The following is an 18,028-nucleotide window of genomic DNA, read 5'->3' on the forward strand; positions in this document are numbered from 1 at the left end:
ATTAATCTTCACAAGAGGATATTTTTTCCATTGCTTCTCAGAGAGAGTGGAAGGAAGGTAGAGAGGGAGAGAGAAACATCAGTGTGAGGCACATGGACTGACTGGCTGCCTTCTGCAGGCGCCCTGACCTGGGGTGGGGAGCAAACCAGCAACCCAGGTGCCTGCACGTGACAGGGAGTCGAACCCACAGCCCTTGGGTGTGTGGACCGATGATGCTCTAACCACTTACACCACAAGCCGGAGCAATTTTTGAGAATCTCTTGGTGTCTGTGTGGGAAGTCTGCCATGATGGACATAAATTCTGGACTCAAGTCTCCAGCTCAGCCCTTCCCGGCTTGGTGACCTTGGGCAGATGACCACCCCCTCTAAACCTCAGTCTTACCCTCTGTAAAATGGAGATGATAGTCATGCCTGCTGTAGAGGTTTAGAGGAGAGTCTGATAAATCACATGAGTACTGCTTGGCAGAGGGCCTGACACAGCGTCAGTACTTTTTACATTCACTCCATGGTAAATATTCAGAGTGGGACAGAGTACTTAGAGCTGTGATGGGGACTGGCGCACCGTCAGGAGGCTGTGGGAGCATCTCGCCCAGCTGGGACAAGCAGGGAGGACTTTCTGGAGGAGGGGATGTCTGAGCCTGCAGCTAAAGTATGAGGAGATAAACAAGGGAAGAAGGGGGTAGGGCGAAAGCTATTGAAGGCAGAGGGGGCAGCAACTGCCAAGTCTTGAAAGTGGTTTTTATCCTTTTAAAATATTCCTATGTTGCCCTGACCAGTTTGGCTCAGTGGAGAGAGCGTCAGCCTGTGGACTGGGGGGGGGGGGGGGGGGGTCCCGGGTTCGATTCCGGCCAAGGGCATGTACCTTGGTTTTGGGCACATCCCCAGTAGGGGGTGTGCAGGAGGCAGCTGATCGATGTTTCTCTCTCATGGCTGTTTCTAGCTCTCTATCCCTCTCCCTTCCTCTCTGTAAAAAAAAACAAAACAATAAAAAATATATTATTTTAAAATATTCCTATGTGGAACACCGGAGAGGGTGATAAGAGACAGGATGGAAGAGGCACAGCCTGTCTGCACATGAATCTATAGACAAGCAATCTCACACACACACACAACTACAGAGCATCATGTCAGACAGACATCAGTACATAGAATTATAGTGTCAAACAGTTCTGTGCATGTGCACAGAACCTCACCACCACACACACACACACACACACACACACACACACCAAAAAATAAGCAGAAAGCCAAACAAATCACAATACTCACACACTCAGGAACACAGGAACCCGAAGTGACTAGAAACACATTAGGCAAAAGCATTCCACTCACTAACACATACATGTAGAAGGAATTACAATGCCCTCCTCATCCAGGTTCATAGAATTATGTCGCAAAGACACATATATACAGTATGACATCATCACCAGTCACGTTACATAGACCCACATAGGAACAGAGCCACATACATATATACAAAATCACAAAGTGACGGGGACACCTGTCACCCAGGGCAACCACACCCCCTAAAGTAAACTCCACAGATGAGTCAACACACAGAGTTCTGGTGCCTTCCAAGGCGAGGTCTTTATGATGGTATGGAGATGAGTGGGTTCCAGAGCCAGTGTGGCCGGGCCAGTCCCTCCCCATCCCCCAGCCTAGCACAGTTTTATTCATTGAGGGCCCTGTGGGAGGGAGGGGTGAGGGAGACCCTTCTCCCCCTATAGCACCCATCTGGACAGGCAATTCCCTGAAAAACAAAAAGCACAAAGTGAAAAGTGTGCCCTTCCCAAAGGGGGTGAATTGGGCTGAGAGAGGAAGGCCTTTCCCGTGGAAAGCCAAGAGTAGCACCAGCGTAGGAGGGGGTCTAGGGACACATGAGTGGTGGCAGAGAACTGAGGAGTCTTGGCCTCACACCCCACCTCGAGATGTTTGGATAGGGCTGTGCGTGTGCCTGTGCGGCTGGGGAGGTCTCCTGGATTGTGAATCCCCCACAGAGGGTGAGGGAGCCCTAGGTTCCCCACATACCTGGGGTAAAATAAAAGTAAATGCATATCTGGGAGGCTGAGGTGGGGAGTAGAGAAAATTTAAGGATATGAGATTGAGAATGGCAAGGTTTGAGCATGAAGTCCATGAGAAGAGACACCTGGACGACAGGGACCTTGAATGGGAAGACTTAAAGAGAGTGGGGTCCTGGCCGGTGGGATCAGTGGTTAGGGCACTAGCCAGGCACCTAAGGGGTTCTGGTTTCAGAGAGGGAAAGGGAGAGAGAGAGATAGAAACATCAATGATGAGAGAGAATCACTGATGGGCTGCCTCCTGCATGCACCACACCGGGGATCGAGCCCGCAACCTGGGAATCGAACTGTGACCTGGTTTATAGATTGACGCTCAACCACTGGGGCACACCAGCCAGACTGGGGTTCAGGTTTGATTCTTGGTCAAGGGCAAGTTACCTGGGTTGCAGGTTTGCTCAGGGGCACGTGCAGGAGGTAACCAGTCAATGTGTCTCTCTCGCATTGAGTCTGTCTTCCCTCTCCTCTGTCCCTCCCACTCTTTGAAAAGCCATGGAAAAAATATCCTCAGGTGAGGATTAAAAACAAGAAAGAGAGTAGGAATTGGGGCAAGTTGAGTGGAGTGAGAAGGCCAAAATAAAGTTAGGTGGTTGGAGTCTGGAATCAGGGAGTCAGGAGTTGTAAGATTCAGAACTAGAGGAATCTATAGGGTGAGGTTCAGATTCTAGAATCAGAAGCATTTGAAGGCTGAGTTCTAGAACCAGAAGAATTTGGATCTGAAACCAGAGGCAGTTGGCAGCTGTGAGACCTAGAACCAGAGGAATTTATAGAGTAAGGACTAGAATTAGAAAAAGCCTGAAGACCAAGTTCTAGAGGGGTTTTGCAGTCATATGATCTAGAATCAAGAGTTGGGCGTTGTAAGGTCTAGAACCAGAGAAATTTATAAGGCAAGTTCTATAATCAGAAGATGTTTGAAGGCTGGGTTCTAACTCAGGGTAATTTGGAGTAACAAGATCTGGAGTGAGAAGAAATTAGAGACTGTCTAGGACAGTGATGGCGAACCTTTTGAGCTCGGCGTGTCAGCATTTTGAAAAACCCTAACTTAACTCTGGTGCCGTGTCACATATAGAAATTTTTTCATATTTGCAGCCATAGTTAAACAAAGACTTATATTTTTATATTTATTTTATGTATTTAAATGCCATTTAACAGAAAAATCAACCAAAAAAATGAGTTCGCGTGTCACCTCTGACATGCATGTCATAGGTTCGCCATCACTGGTCTAGGACCAAGGGACTATAGTATGAGGTTTGGAATCAGACACGTTTGAGGCCAAGTTCTAGAACCAGAGAAAAGGGAGATAATCAGATCTAGAATCAGAGGGCCCTGGAAATTGCAAGTCTAGAGGTTGTGTGGTCTAGAACCAGTGAATAGTAGAGGTCATAAGATCTAGAATAAAAAAGAACTACAGCATGGTGTCCGGTTTTGGAGGTATTGGTTATTAGATCAAGACATAGAGCCTAGCCGGCATGCCTCAGTGGTTGAATGTCCACCTGTGAACCAGGAGGTCACGGTTCGATTCCCAATCAAGGCATATGCCCAGGTTGTGGGCTTGATTCCCAGTGTGGGGCATGCAGGAGGCAGCCAGCCAATGACTCTCATCATTGATATTTCTATCTCTCCCTCTCCCTCTCTGAAATCAATAAAAATATATATTTTTTAAAAAGACATAGAACTCAGTTTTCTCCTTTTTGATGAGAAAAGCAGATCTTGAGTGTACGAAGTTTAAAGGAATGAGCTGGGAATCATGGGATTTAGAGATTAGAAAGTCTGGATTTGGAACCAGATGTGTTCCAGATTAGGAAGAGCAGAGCCAATAGGAAGCATGGGGTTGTGGGGTCCAGAATCAGAGAAAAACACTCGGTTGTAAGATCTGGAACCAGCAGGAATGGGAGAGAGTGACATCTAGAACAAAGGAGTTTACAGGGAGAGGTCTAGAACCAGAGAAAGAGATTGGGTTCTAGAACCAGAGGATTCCGATGGTCAGAGGTTCTGGAGCCAGAGGGAGTTAGAGGGTGTGAGGTCTAGAATCAGACAACTTCTGATGAAAATAGAGCTGGAGGTCATGAAGTCCGGAAGGAGAAAGCAGAAGACTGTGAGATCTCGAGTCAGAGGGGTTTGGAGAGTGCTAGGTCTCCACCAGACCACGTTGGAGGTTGTGCCGTCTAGAAACGGAAGGTAGGGAGTTGTGCAGTCCAGAACCAGAAAGGTCTGAGGTTGCACAGCCTGGAACCAAAGGGAGGCTGGAGGTTGTATTGTAGGAAGCAGCCAATTAGAGGAAGTTGGAGGCTACACCTGGAATAGGAGATTCAAGAGTAAAGTCAGTGTCCAGGCAAGGCTGGGGGCCACAGGAGTCCAGAGCGGAGGAGGTAGCCAGGTCGGCAGAGCTGGGTGTCTGCTTGGGAGGCTAAGGGCTCAATGAGAAGTCGCTGGGTAGCGGGGAGGTCTGGCCCAGAGGCTCCCCTCCCCATTGACACCTGAGTGGGGGTGTGAAGATCAGAGTTCCACATTCTTATGGACTCCCGGCGATTCATAGCAATTAAAAACAGCATGAAAAACAAAAAATAGGAGCAATAATAGAAGAAAGATAGATGGGAAGAAATGTGATTGATTATGGTTATCAAAACACTCCAGGGCCTAGAAACACAGATCCCAACCCCTAGTTACCCAAAATGAAGCCAGGAGAGTTGGAGAAAGAAATGAGGTAACCAGTATGAAGAACCCCAAGGGAAGTCCTGAGAGACAGGAGGAAGGGGCCGGAGACCCCCTCCCAGAGGTCACTGAGCTGAGACCACCCCAAAGAGCCCCCGGATGGGGGAGGGGGACGGGGCGACGACTGAGGTAGGCCCGAGGTGGGCAGGGGCCACTGTGCCTTGGCTGCCAGCTTGGAGAGTGGGTGAGGTCCTTTCTGGGAAGAAGAGAGATGGGAAGAGGAGCTGGCTCAGTGGGCCTGGGTCAAGCTTGTCACCGGCTGGAAGCGGCTTTTGCGTTGGGTGGCGTCCTCATCCGGGTAGAGACAGAGCAGTGAAGGGCCCAGGCCTGTGGGGGGAGATAGAAGGTAAACCAGTGGGGAATTGTCACCCCCACCCGTGGGCCCTTCTTGACAGTTAAAAGTGGGTGATGGGGCAGGCAGTCCTGGATTCAAGTAGCCGTGAAATCTTGGGCAAGTTCTGCTCTCAGGTGTCCAGGGTATTTAGGACAGTAGGTAAGGAGCCTGGAGCCAGACTCTACCTGAGTTTGAATCCAGGCTCTGCTGTTTACTTGCTGTGTGACCTGGGGCAAGTGACTTGACCTCTCTGTGCCTCAGTTACCTCATCTGTAAAATGGGCCGATAACTGCCTCTCTCCCAAGACTGCTGTGAGGAGTAAATGAGTGAATCCATGGGAAGTGCTCTGAACAATAACTGGTTTACTACCTGGGAAACCGAGACACTTCTGTCTACCTCATTTATTGAACACTGTAGAAGACATGCCTCTGTGATTCACCTTCATAGAAAAGAAACAGCATGTGGCCAGTCAGTTACTGAATTTCCCCAGACCAAACAGGATGTGGGGGGTGGGGAGAGGGTGTGAGAGCTGTGCATGTGGCTGGTGGCACGTGTTCCAGGAAGATTCCCCCTTAGACAAAGGGAGGTGGAGGCAGCTAGAAAAGGCCTCAGCCCATTTTTATTTTTATTTTATTTTAAATATATTTTATTGATTTTTTTACAGAGAGGAAGGGAGAGGGATAGAGAGTTAGAAACATTGATGAGAGAGAAGCATCGATCAGCTGCCTCCTGCACATTCCCTACTGGGGATGTGCCTGCAACCAAGGTACACGCCCTTGACCGGAATTGAACCTGGGACCTTTCAGTCCGCAGGCTGATGCTCTATCCACTGAGCCAAACCGGTCAGGGACATTTTTTTTTTTTTTAAATAACCCAATAGGAGACCATAAGACCTAGGCGATGTTTGGAATAGGTTGTAAACTCCATAGTACTCAGCCGAGGAGGAACTGGAGGAGGGACTCTCGCAATAGGATAAATATTGCCTGTGCTAGCGAATTCCAGTGTGCCTGCCACAAGGGACAGCTCTCGAGAGGGGAGGGGACACCCACTCTCTAGTCTGTCATTTGAATTCGGACAGGTGTGCATTTTCTCGCAACACCTACTGTGTGCCAGGCACTGGGGACACAGCGGGGAACAGGATGGATGAAACTCCATAACCTTGTGGGGCTGGCATTCCAGTTAGGGGAGTCCATTAGGTCATGGATGTAAATTTAGCACACATCTTGGCAGAGTGAGTGTTAGATAAATGTTAGCTCTTCCTTTACAAATATATACTGAGGATCCGCTCTGTGCCCAGCCACTGGCCAGCCTGCCCACACAGCAGTGACCAAGATGGGCCTGGCCCTTGCATTCACAGGGCTCACACCCACAGGGAGAAGGCAGCCAATTACCAAATAGCTACACAGTCACCTATGTAAATATGGTCTGTGATGAGTGCTATGAGCCCTGAGCTTAGGAAGTTGCGGGAGGGGGGGTGCTTCGTGGAAGGAGTAATATTTGATAGAGATCTCAAGGATGCAGTCAGTCCTAGCCTGTTTGGCTCAGTGGATAGAGCGTTGGCCTTTGGACCTCAGGGTCCCAGGTTCGATTCTGGTCAAGGGCATGTACCTCGGTTGCAGGCTCCTTCCTGCAGGAGGCAACCAATCCATGTGTTTCTCTCACATTGATATTTCTTTTTTTTTTTTTAATATATTTTATTGATTTTTTACAGAGAGGAAGGGAGAGGGATAGAGAGTCAGAAACATCGATGAGAGAGATACATCGATCAGCTGCCACCCGCACATCCCCCAGTGGGGATGTGCCCGCAACCCAGGTACATGCCCCTGACCGGAATCGAACCTGGGACCCTTCAGTCCGCAGGCCGACGCTCTATCCACTGAGCCAAACCGGTTTCGGCTCACATTGATATTTCTCTCTGTCTTTCCCTCTCTCTCTTCCACTCTCTCTAAAAATCAATGGAAAAAAAGAAGGAAAAATATCCTTAAGTGAGGCTTAAAAATAATAATAATAATTTTTTAAAAAAACTTAAAAACAAAGGTTGCAGTCATTAGGCAAAGAATAGATGGAAAAACATTTCAGGTACCCAGATCAGCACATGCAAAGGCCCTGAGGCAGCCTCCACAAGCAAGATGATTTAAAAGCCATTGCAGTGCCCTACAGAGGCCCTATGGAATCTGCCTTACCCCTCTCTCCCCTCCTCTCTCTGCTCCAGCACTCTGGTCTTATTTCCCCCAAACAAGACAGACATACCCCACCCCAGACCTTTGAATTCACTGTTCCCTCCCTCCATCTGGAATGCTCTGCCCCCAGAAACTGTCACGGCTCACTCCCTCACCTCAAGTCAGGTCTTTGCTCAAACGTCACCTTCTGCATGAGACCACGCCTAATCATAACATTGAAATACCCCCACCCCGGGACTCCCTGTCCCTTTGAATGCATTATTTTCTCCGGTAGCACTTCTTGTCTCCTGCACTCTTTACTGTATTTGTTTCTTCATTCTGTGTGTGTGTGGGGGGGGGGGGGGGGGAAGGCCACATGCTGACCTGACTAGCTCAGGGAAGGCCTGCAGGGCAGTGTTGCAAACTTAGAGACCTAAAGTCACCACAAAGGATGGTCTGAAATGAAAACGAACTAAGAGCGGTTACTGTTACGGCGGTTAGTCATGTCCTAGGCCAGTATCTTCCCCGACAAGGTCAACCTTTACCTTAACTGAGCCTACTGTCTTTTTGCATCTATGATAACATATCACAGAAATGTCAGGGTAACTTGTAACGTCCCTTTTTTCTGGACGCCTCTGGGCACAACCAAATGCCCTGGGTGCCAGGACAGACACCACAAAGTCCTTCGTTGTTACTGTTATCATGTTAATTATTGGCTGAGGTAAAAGAAGTAGGTGTCTATCATTTTACTTTTTATCCAATCCCAGAGGTACCCCCTCCTTTGCTTTCTCCCGCCTCTCTAATCTATCACCAATGGATTTCATGTGACCCACGTACGTCTCCTTTGAATGTAACGTATAAAACAAGGTGAAAAACCACCATTCTCCGGAGCATTATCCCACTACGTTGAGATTTTGCTTCCTGGCAATTGTCAACAGGTTGGCTCAAATAAACTCACAAAAATTCTTGACGGGTTTGAATGTTTTTACGTTAACAACTCTGAACCGTCTCTCTCCCTCACTAGAATGTCAGCTCTGATGTCTATGTTTTGTTCACAGTGTGTCTCCGGCTCCTAGGACAGTGTCTGGCATTTCCTGTGTGTTCTATAGACACATTTGTTACGTGTATAAAAGGACAGAATGACTCTAAAGACAGCAACTGTGGCCGAAACAGAGGGTGTGAAGAAGCGGAGTGTGGTCTGAGATGAGGCAGCAGTCAGACCCCAGAGACTTGAGTCTCTCTGAAGGGCACTAGGGAGCCATGGAAGGCTTTAGAGCAGAGGCAGGCCAGGGTCAGATTCCTGCTTTGAAAAGACCTCTCTGGCCGATGCCTGGAGGTTTCAAGTGGAGCTCCGGCTACTGGCAGTTGTGCTGGAAGATGGTGTCATAGTATCACAGACCAGAGAGCGCTTTGTCTTGCACCCTGCACTCTGCAGAGGTGCCATGGAAGTAGCGTGGCACCGAGGCAGGCGTTTCTTAAGCGTTTACTATGAACAGGTCTCATGCTAAGCTTTCCCTGTGTCACGAGTCTTTAAGCATCTCCCTGAGGTAAGAACTATAACGATAGACCCTAATTGACGGGGTGGGGGTGGAACAGAGACACCAAAAGCAAAAATTGATTCTCCTAACCACACAGCTGGTCATGACCGAGGTGTGAGTCAGCCGCAAGGCATAATCAGACACAGGTTTCAGGAGGTCTAGGCGTGGGGCTAGGCCCAGATTCCAAACCTCCCTCGGGGCCTCCCCTCCCCTCCCAGAGGGGGCCCAGGGTGTCTGCATAGCTAGGCTGCTACTCACCCAGGGGCTCATTCAGTTCCAGGAGGTGGGTGCTGGGATTCTGCTGCCGTCCCGGGGCTGGTCCTGCCAGGAGGAAATTCTGCAGGACAGAGACGAAACCAGCATCATGGAGATCAATATCCAAGGAGGCAGGACGGTGCAGTGGTTAGGGGCACTGTGGGGTTCAGTGGCTGCTCATCAGCTGTGTGACTTTGGGAAGTCACCGTCCCAGACACCCTCCGCCTGTCCCTCCAGCCTCGTGCCCCCCTCTGTGCCCAGCAGGCTCTGTGTGTGGACTCCATCAGTGCACAACCGCGCCCTGAGTGTTCCTGTTGGATTCATGGAACGGGAGGTGCCAGCAGGTGGGAGGAGGGAGAGGAGGGTGTTTGATCTTCTAGCTGCTGGGTCCTCGGTTGGCTGTGTCCCTCCACAGAAGGTTCCAGCTCTTCTGAGGCGGAGTCCCCCTTCTCCAAGACCCAGTTGTTAGGGGCAAGAATAGAATACTGGGGTCTAGCCATGGTTATTAATCAAGCTCTGGTAACCATGATTGCCTTGTGTTGGTTAAAGAAAGGACATTCTGACCTGGCTGGGAGTTGTACGCCCCCGGGACCTGGGATTCAACCTTGGAATGCGGTCCCTTCTCATGGGAAGATGAATACCCTTGATGCCCAAACAGTGGAGTCCCACCCCGACCTGCATAGCCTACTTCCCCAGGCCTGTAATCCCTGCCTCCCCACGTAATCCTTGTCCTACCCCATATGAGCGGCTGGCTTCTGGGGGGCTGCGGAGCGGATTTTTGTGGATGCCCTACTGCTCTCCCATGCTGCCGGCAGGATTGGAATAAACGCTCCCATATGATTCAACCCTCTCTGCTTAATTGGCTCACGCAGTGACAGGCAGCCCGGATCCATGGATTGTCCGTTACACAGTGACCATCCCCTGCTCTCTGCCTTCAGGCGAGGGGTGGTGCCAGCTCCCCACACTGTGGGCCCGGGGGCGCTGCACCCGCCCTTGTCGATTCCTCACATGCTGCCCACACCATTGCCAACAGTCCCGTTAAATTCTCCTCAACACCCCCTGTGAGCGTGTGGTTCTTGCCCAGACTCTGACGGATGCAGTTACCTAAACTCGCCATTTTAAGTGTGGGCGATGATGGTGATATTTCAAGAATGGTCGTGGGGATTGAATAATTTAATCATGCAAGGAATTAGTGCAGTCAGTGTCCGGCCCGTGGTAGGCACTCGTAAATACACTGAGTGGCCAGATTATTATGACCACCCCATCAGTGCAATGAAGTGAATTAGTTATGCAAATAATCTATATATATAAAAGCCTCAGCGACCGTTCTACTGTTCGACCGGCAGCTATGACACGCACCGACCGCCAGGGGGCAGACGCTCAATGCACAGGCATGGAAACATGGAACAGACTGATGAATCTTAGATGGAAAAGGGTAGGGGGGAGGGCAGGAAGAGATTAACTAAAGATCTTATATGCATAGTAGAGGCCCAGTGCGCGGATTCATGCACCGGTGGGATCCCTCGGCCTGGCCTGTGGGGGTCGGGCCAAATCTGTGCACCGAGCCTCTGACATCCCCTGAGGGGTCCCGGATGTGAGAGGGCGCAGGCCAGACTGAGGGACCGCACCGGTGCACGAATCCGTGCACCAGGCCTCTAGTAATAATAATAAAACCTTGAGAGTATTTGCTTAGGAAGTTTTCAATATTCAGTATTTTTGGAAGTGTCAATGAAGTATTGATGGGGTGGTCATCATAATCTGGCCACTCAGTGTATAAGCTACTGATATTATCCATCACACCCCTCATGTTCAAACAGCCCTGTTGGGTGAGGAGCCAGAGAGCTCTTCTGGGGCAGTAGGGAACCATGGAAGGTCCTGGGGGGAGGCCTTGTGGAAGTCACAATCTCGGCTGGTTTTTAGAAAGGGTTGCTGTTGTGCAGAATTGACAACCAGGGCAAGACTAAGCAGGGAGAATGCAGGGGAAGGGATGCTGGTCTAGTTTGCTTTTCTTTTCTAGCCTATCTATCTGTCGCCCGCTGAGGAACAGTAAAGGGCCTGGTTTCGTTTGCTTCTCAGAGCAGTCCTGTGAGATGTAACTCTCCCACTTTCCAGATGAGGAAACTGAGGCTCAGTTTGGGGACATCACCTGCCCAAGGTCTCAGTCACTAGGTGGGCTGACCGGAACCCGGTCAGACTCTAGTGTCTGTACTGTTAACACTACATGAATCATCCAAGGCCAAACCTGTTCTAGGTTTGAAAGGGGACCCACAGGAGCAGATACTGACCCTTGTCATTTTCCCCTTCCCCTGCTTAAATGTCTTCCGACCAACTTACATACATTTCCAAAGCCCTTTCTTACCCCTTACCTGAGCTAAAATATCAAGGTCCTGGCTCCAGCTGGGTTACCGACCTTCTATCTGACTATCAGCCCTGTCCCCTCTGGTTCCCCCATCCATAGAAGAGTAAGCTTAAGTCTGCTGGGTTCTGAGGGCCAGAGAACCCCACAAATCCCCACACATACCAGGCTGAGAGGAGGCAGTAGGAAGTTTTCGGGTCTTAGGCTGGGGGACCGTTTAGGGGGTCTCACCCCCAGCAGCTCTGCCCCCTCGGCCTCATCCTCTGAGCTCCGGGCCAGGGTCCTGGAGGAAAACAGGCAGGAATCTCAGAACACAGCACACATGGGCAGGTGTGGGCACTGGTATGAGTAGATGATGAGTATTCATTCACTCCCCCAAGCACCTATTTATCTACTCATCCATCCACCTGTCCATTCATCCATCCATCCATCTACCCATCCAGCCATTGATTCATCCATCCATGCACCAATCTATCTTCCCATTCATCTATCCAATGATCCATCACCCACCCATACAACCTCCATCTATCTATCCTTTCATTCATTCACGTATCTATCCACTCACTCACCCACTTACCATCCATCCATCATCTATCTATCCCTCCACCTACTATATTCATTAATTTACTACCTTCCTCATTTTAAAAAGTTTTTTTTAAAACATATTTTTATTGATTTCAGAGAGGAAGGGAAAGGGAGAGAGAGAGAGAGAGAGAGAAACATCAATGATGAGAGAGAATCTTCGATCAGCTAGCTGCCTCCTGCATGCCCCACACTGGGGACTGAGCCCACACTGGGGACTGAGCGGTTGGGCATATGTCCCTACCGGGAATTGAACAGTGAGTCTCTGGTTCACAGGTCAACGCGAAACCACTGAGCTACGCCGACCGGGCTTAACAAGTTTTTATTAGGCACCAACTGTATACCCAGTGTCAAGCTGGGAGCCTTGGGGAATACTGAGATGTATGTATAAAAGCTTCACATGGACAGTAGAGACCACTCTGGAGACTAAATGGGCATGTGCCCACAAGTTGGCGAGCAAAAGCTTAAGTATTAGGAATCTAACATCTTTGGAAGAGGGACACGGACCCTCTGACATTATATGCAAAGTGTGTCTCTATGTGTAGGTCAATTTTCTTGGGAAAGAGTCCATAGCTTTCAATAGATTCTCAAAGGCATTAGAAACTTAGTTCCAGCCCTAACTGGTTTGGCTCAGTGGATAGAGCGTCGGCCTGCAGACTGAAAGGTCCCAGGTTCGATTCCGGTCAAGGGCATGTACCTTGGTTGTGGGCACATCCCCAGTAGGAGGTGTGCAGGAGGCAGCTGATAGATGTTTCTCTCTCATCGATGTTTCTAACTCTCTATCCCTCTCCCTTCCTCTCTGTAAAAAATCAATAAAATATATTTAAAAAAAAAAAAAGAAACTTAGTTCCAGACAGTGTCTCTGACATTGTGGCAAGTCCTCTTAACTATGACAAAAACCGTCAGTAGGCCAGATATAAATATGTCCCAACGGAGGGGGCCTGGCTGACTGGTGGGATTGGATTACCAGTGGTTCTTAACCTTCCTAATGCCACGACCCTTTCATACAGTTCCTCATGTTGTGGTGACCCCCAACATGTAATTTTGCTACTGTTATGAATCGTCATGTAAATATCTGATATGCAGGATGTATTTTCATTGTTACAAATTGAACATAATTAAAGCATAGTGATTAATCACAAAAACAATATGTAATTATATATGTGTTTTCCAATGGTCTTAGGCGACCCCTGTGAAAGGGTCATTCAACCCCCAAAGGGGTCGCGACCCACAGGTTGAGAACCGCTGGGTTAGATGGTGAGCACAGTGAAGTGCACTCCAGAAGGAGGGCGCGGCCTAGGCAAAGACATAGAGGTTGGGACAAACATGCCATGCGGGGCACACTGTGGGTACAGCCTGGGCAGGTCAGTGTGGGAGGGGTGATGAGAATGAAGCTGGATTGGAGGCAGGAGCAAGACAGGGGGTCAGGGACCCTCCACACTCGCTTGGTATCCCTCCTCTACTGTGGCTCACCTCTTCCGAGCCCCAGCCATGGATGGGGCGGAGGTGTCCCTTCTGGAAGGGCTGGAGCAGCTCAGCCGGGGGTCACTCCCCCAGCGGGGCAGCAGGGAGGGCTCAGGAGTTGGGGGAGACAGGCCGTGGAAGCTCTGAGCACGAGGCCGGGGGGCAACCCCCAGAGGTCTGTGGTAGAGCTTGGGCAGGTGCTCACTGGAGTTGAGCTGGAAGTCATCATCCATGGAGATGTAGGGGGCCAGCATCTCCAAATCCAGGGCATCGCTGTCCTATGGAGGGCAGGAGGGACATAAAAGCATGAGCCTTGGCCTCGGATGGGCCTGGGCTTGTGTCCCAGCTCCCCCACTTCGGAGTTCTGTGCCTGTGTTCTGAGCTTCAGGTTTCCCATCTGTAAAATGGGTAGGACTCTGTGGTAATCAGCCAATATGGCCCCTGAGGATCCTCTCGTCTTGGTACTCACGCCTTCGTGTAGTCCCCTAGTACAGTGACTAGGGTTGTCCTGGGAACAATAGGTTATTGACGAGATGATGGTGTGTGACTTCCAACATCTACACTAATGAAAGAGAAAGATGCATATTGACCGTACCTTTGCGACACCCACCAGCCAATTAGGAGTGAGTATGCAAATTAATCCAACAGAGATGGCGGGTTAATTTGCATACACAGGTGCTGAGTGGCTGGAGCTGGGGCAGGAGGCTTGTGTTGTTCCCATGATGCAGGCGTTCTGCACCGCCCCAGCCCCTCCTGGCCTCTGGGCAGCGTGGGAAGGCGGAAAGGCAGCTCAGGCCAGAGTGAAGGTGGTGACGGCAGCCAGGGGAAGGAAGGCCCATTCTTGCATGAATCTTTGTGCATCGGGCCTCTAGTTAGGTTATAAAGACACCATGGCTTTTGTTGCACTCTCTTTCTTGGATCACTTGCTCTGGGGAAAGCCATGTCGTGAGCAGCTCTATGGAGAGACTCACATGGCAAAAAACAGATCCCTTGCCAATAGACAGTGAGTGACCTTGGAAATGAATCGTCTAGTCCAGTGGTTGGCAAACTCATTAGTCAACAGAGCCAAAATGTCAACAGTACAACGATTGAAATTTCTTTTGAGAGCCAAATTTTTTAAACTTAAACTATATAGGTAGGTACACTGTTATTAACTTAATTAGGGTACTCCTAAGGCTTAGGAAGAGCCACACTCAAGGGGCCAAAGAGCCGCATGTGGCTCGCGAGCCACAGTTTGCCGACCACGGGTCTAGTCTAGTCAAGGTTTCAGATGATTGCAACCCCGGATGACCTCTTGACTGCAATCTTGTGAGAGACCTGAGCCAAAGCCACCGAGCTAAGTGGCTTCCAGATTCCTGACCCTCAGAAATTATGTGAGGTAATACATGATTGCTGGTTTTTAAAAATATATATATTTATTGGTTTCAGAGAGCAAGGGAGAGGGAGAGAAAGAGATAGAAACATGAATCATGAGAGAGAATCATCAATCAGCTGCCTCCTGCACACCCCCCACTGGGGATCGAGCCCACAATCCGGGCATGTACCCTGACCAGGAATTGAACCATGACCTCCTGGTTCATAGGCTGACGTTCAATCACTGAGCCACACTGGCCAGGCACATAATTGCTTTTTTAAATGTCTAACTTATAAAGTAACTTGTTATCCAGAAGTAGATTACAGGTAAGATTTTGGTACTAAGAGTGGAGCACTGCTGTAACAAAAGCCCACTGCCTGGAGAGCCCTGGGGAGAAGACCTAGGTTACCTTGAAAAAATGTTAGTAAAGAGCTAAACCTAGAGGAGTGTGCCAGGGAGGGCTTAAAAGGAAGTGAGGAACATGTTCTTTGAACAGAGGAGAGGGGATTTTTGATGTGTAGTAGCTGAAAGTTTAGCAACACTGCCACCTGCAGTTGTGTGGAAAACAAAACAAAACAAAATGTAACTAGTGACCTGGGTGATCTAGCTAAGGAGAGTTCTAGGCAGACTGTCGAAGGAGCAGCCCGATTTCTTCTTGCTACTTGGAGTAGAAGGCAAGAGGAGAGAGAAGCCAAATAAAGAAATGTTGCCCTAGCCGGCTTGGCTCAGTGGATAGAGCGTCGACCTGCAGACTGAAGGGTCCCGAGTTCGATTCCGGCCAAGGGCACATGGCTGGGTTGCAGGCTCGATCCTCAGTGGGGGTGTGCAGGAGGCAGCTGATCAATGATTCTCTCTCATCATTGATGTTTCTAGCTCTCTCTCCCTCTCCCTTCCTCTATGAAATCAATAAAAACAGATTTAAAAAAAGGAAAGAAAGAAAGGTTAAACATGAAGGAGCTGGGACTTGACAATCTTGAAAATTCTCAATCTCCCTGCATACTGAAGCATTAACTTTACCCAAAAAGAGGTTTGGCCTTCGACCTGGCTCCTGGGAGGTAACATAGAAACGAAGGGAATGTCCTGAGTGATAGGCGTGTCTTTGCTGTTCAGGGTGGGCACCTCGGGCCATGCCTGATAGTTTATGCCAGTGGTCGGCAAACTCATTCGTCAACAGAGCCAAATATCAACAGTACTTCTTCAAAACAGACTCGGCCAGGCCGGAAACCAACTTCTGCGCATGGGCCACGAAGTTTCCATCGCACTGTACGTGCGCCCACACGTGGTATTTTGTGGAAGAGCCACACTCAAGGGGCCAAAGAGCCGCAGTTTGCCGACCACTGGTTTATGCTAACAAGATGACTCAGGGTGAGTGAGGGCTGGCTATGTCAGAAAGGTCAATCATGTGAGTAGAGGGTTGGGGTTTGGGCCGTGTGAAATCAGCCTGACCTCCAAGGAAAGTGTGTGTCTTGGGGGAGGAAGAGATGGTGATCAAGTCCAAGTACCTGGGCAGGAACTCAACCAGTCATGCCTGCCAAACCTTAAAAGCTTGAGTGAGCTTCCTTGAGTGTCAATACTCCGTGTGTGAGTGTCACACTTCAATGCCAGGAGGGTTACACCTCCCTGGGACATGGAAGCTTTGAATTTGGGACCCTCCCAGTCCTAGGTTCCACCCTATGCATCTCGTCCTTTGGTTATAATATTTTTTTTCTGTAATACAGCTGTAATAACCAGTATTGCACTTTCCTAAGTTCTATGCCTCGTTCTAGAAAAACATTGAACTTGAGGGAGTCTGTGGGAATCTCTGAATTTTAATCCAGATAGTGTGAAGTGAGGGTGGCCCTGAGGACCCCTGAACTTGGGCAGACTTGGTAGTCTGGGGAACTGTGTCTTTCACCTTGGGTTTAGCTGCCTCTGGGAACTCCCCGGATGGCAAATGATACTGCAATTAAGAAATGGCTTCTGAGCCAAGACGGGCGCTCTCAGGAAAGCATGGTCTAAAGATGAAGCCAGGGCGTGACTATACCATACCTTTGAAACCCTCAGAGAGATCAAAGGTGGCGCCTAGCAGTATCCTTCAGACTCAGACAAAAGATTCTAGAATTTAGGGATGTGCCTCATAGATTTTCCCAAACACAATAGGGCTTCTCTTCAACTTCAGGGTTCTGCCACTCAGCCGTCTCAGCAGCAGTGCAAGGTAGGCAAGGTTCTATCTCCATGAAATTTGTGGGTGTGACTTTAATGGTGTGAACTCCCAAAGAAATTCACATAAGACCCATGACAACTGTGTAAGAGAATTATATGGGCAGAAACATTGCCAGTTTGGACTGAAAGGGACAGAAATGGAACAAAATGAAAAGAGACCTTTGGACCAGCAAAGTTCCCTCAGCAGGAAGCCAGGTATGAAAACCACTGAGCTGCAGCACATGTTGCATTTTATGAAAAAGGAAGGGTGACGACAGTGAGGAGCCCAAAGCCCAGAAGGCCGGGCCAACCACCACGAAGAAACGCTGGCAAGGCGTCGGAATGAGTTCTGATCAAGGAACTGCCGATGTTTGCCTAACTGTATTTCAAAACTGCTGTGGACCAGTGGCACCTGTGTGTTCTCCGTTGACCCTTTTGAATGGGAGTGCATAGAGCAGTTATTCTATGCCTCTCCCACAGCTGTATGTGGGGTATGTGGGTGGCAGGTAACTTGTCTCTTCAGCTCACAGGCCAACAGATTGAGATGGGGGTTCACTGCACCCAGACCTGATTTTAAGCGAGGACGTTCTGGAATTGAAGCAGATGCTGTGATGGGAAGTGACTTTGTCATGGAGCCCCAATGATCCTTGTATTTTGGTTTTCACACTTGAATGTGGTTGCCTTTCACATTGTACTAGGGTTGGTCTACATTACAGAAAAATGTCACTTCTAAGATCAAGTTATAAAGGACAGCATCTTCGGTCTTGGGCTCACCCTGTCTTGGATTATTTGCCGTGGGGGAATCCAGCTACCGTGGTGTGAGGACACAAAGGCAGCCTCTGGAGAGGCCCACAGGTCAGGAAGGAGGCCTCCAGCCAGAGCTAGTGAGGGCCCGAGTCCTGCCAACAACCCTGTGCATGCGTTTGGAAGTGGATCCTCTATAGCCCCAGGTGACTGCAGCCTTGACTGAGAGCTTGACTTCAGCCTCATGAGGCACTCTGAGCAAAAACCACCCAGC

At 49.4% G+C, this 18,028-nt stretch overlaps 1 protein-coding gene across 2 annotated transcripts in view; it reads right to left on the reverse strand.

The window, feature by feature from the left end:
* Positions 1 to 1,562: 1,562 nt before the first annotated feature.
* The window catches only part of HIF3A (hypoxia inducible factor 3 subunit alpha), a 36,688-nt gene continuing 20,222 nt past the window's right edge, over positions 1,563 to 18,028 (reverse strand). For both annotated transcript variants that reach the window (XM_059666062.1, XM_059666061.1), the window contains 5 exons: positions 13,485 to 13,753; positions 11,595 to 11,712; positions 9,077 to 9,155; positions 3,294 to 5,114; positions 1,563 to 3,053 (listed from right to left, as the gene is read on the reverse strand). In XM_059666062.1, coding sequence (XP_059522045.1) covers positions 5,017 to 5,114; positions 9,077 to 9,155; positions 11,595 to 11,712; positions 13,485 to 13,753 — 564 coding nt within the window. In that variant the 3' untranslated portion in view covers positions 1,563 to 3,053; positions 3,294 to 5,016. The remainder of the gene's footprint in view (positions 3,054 to 3,293; positions 5,115 to 9,076; positions 9,156 to 11,594; positions 11,713 to 13,484; positions 13,754 to 18,028) is intronic.

This window comes from Myotis daubentonii, chromosome 15, assembly GCF_963259705.1.
Source record: "Myotis daubentonii chromosome 15, mMyoDau2.1, whole genome shotgun sequence".
Lineage (NCBI taxonomy): Eukaryota > Metazoa > Chordata > Mammalia > Chiroptera > Vespertilionidae > Myotis > Myotis daubentonii.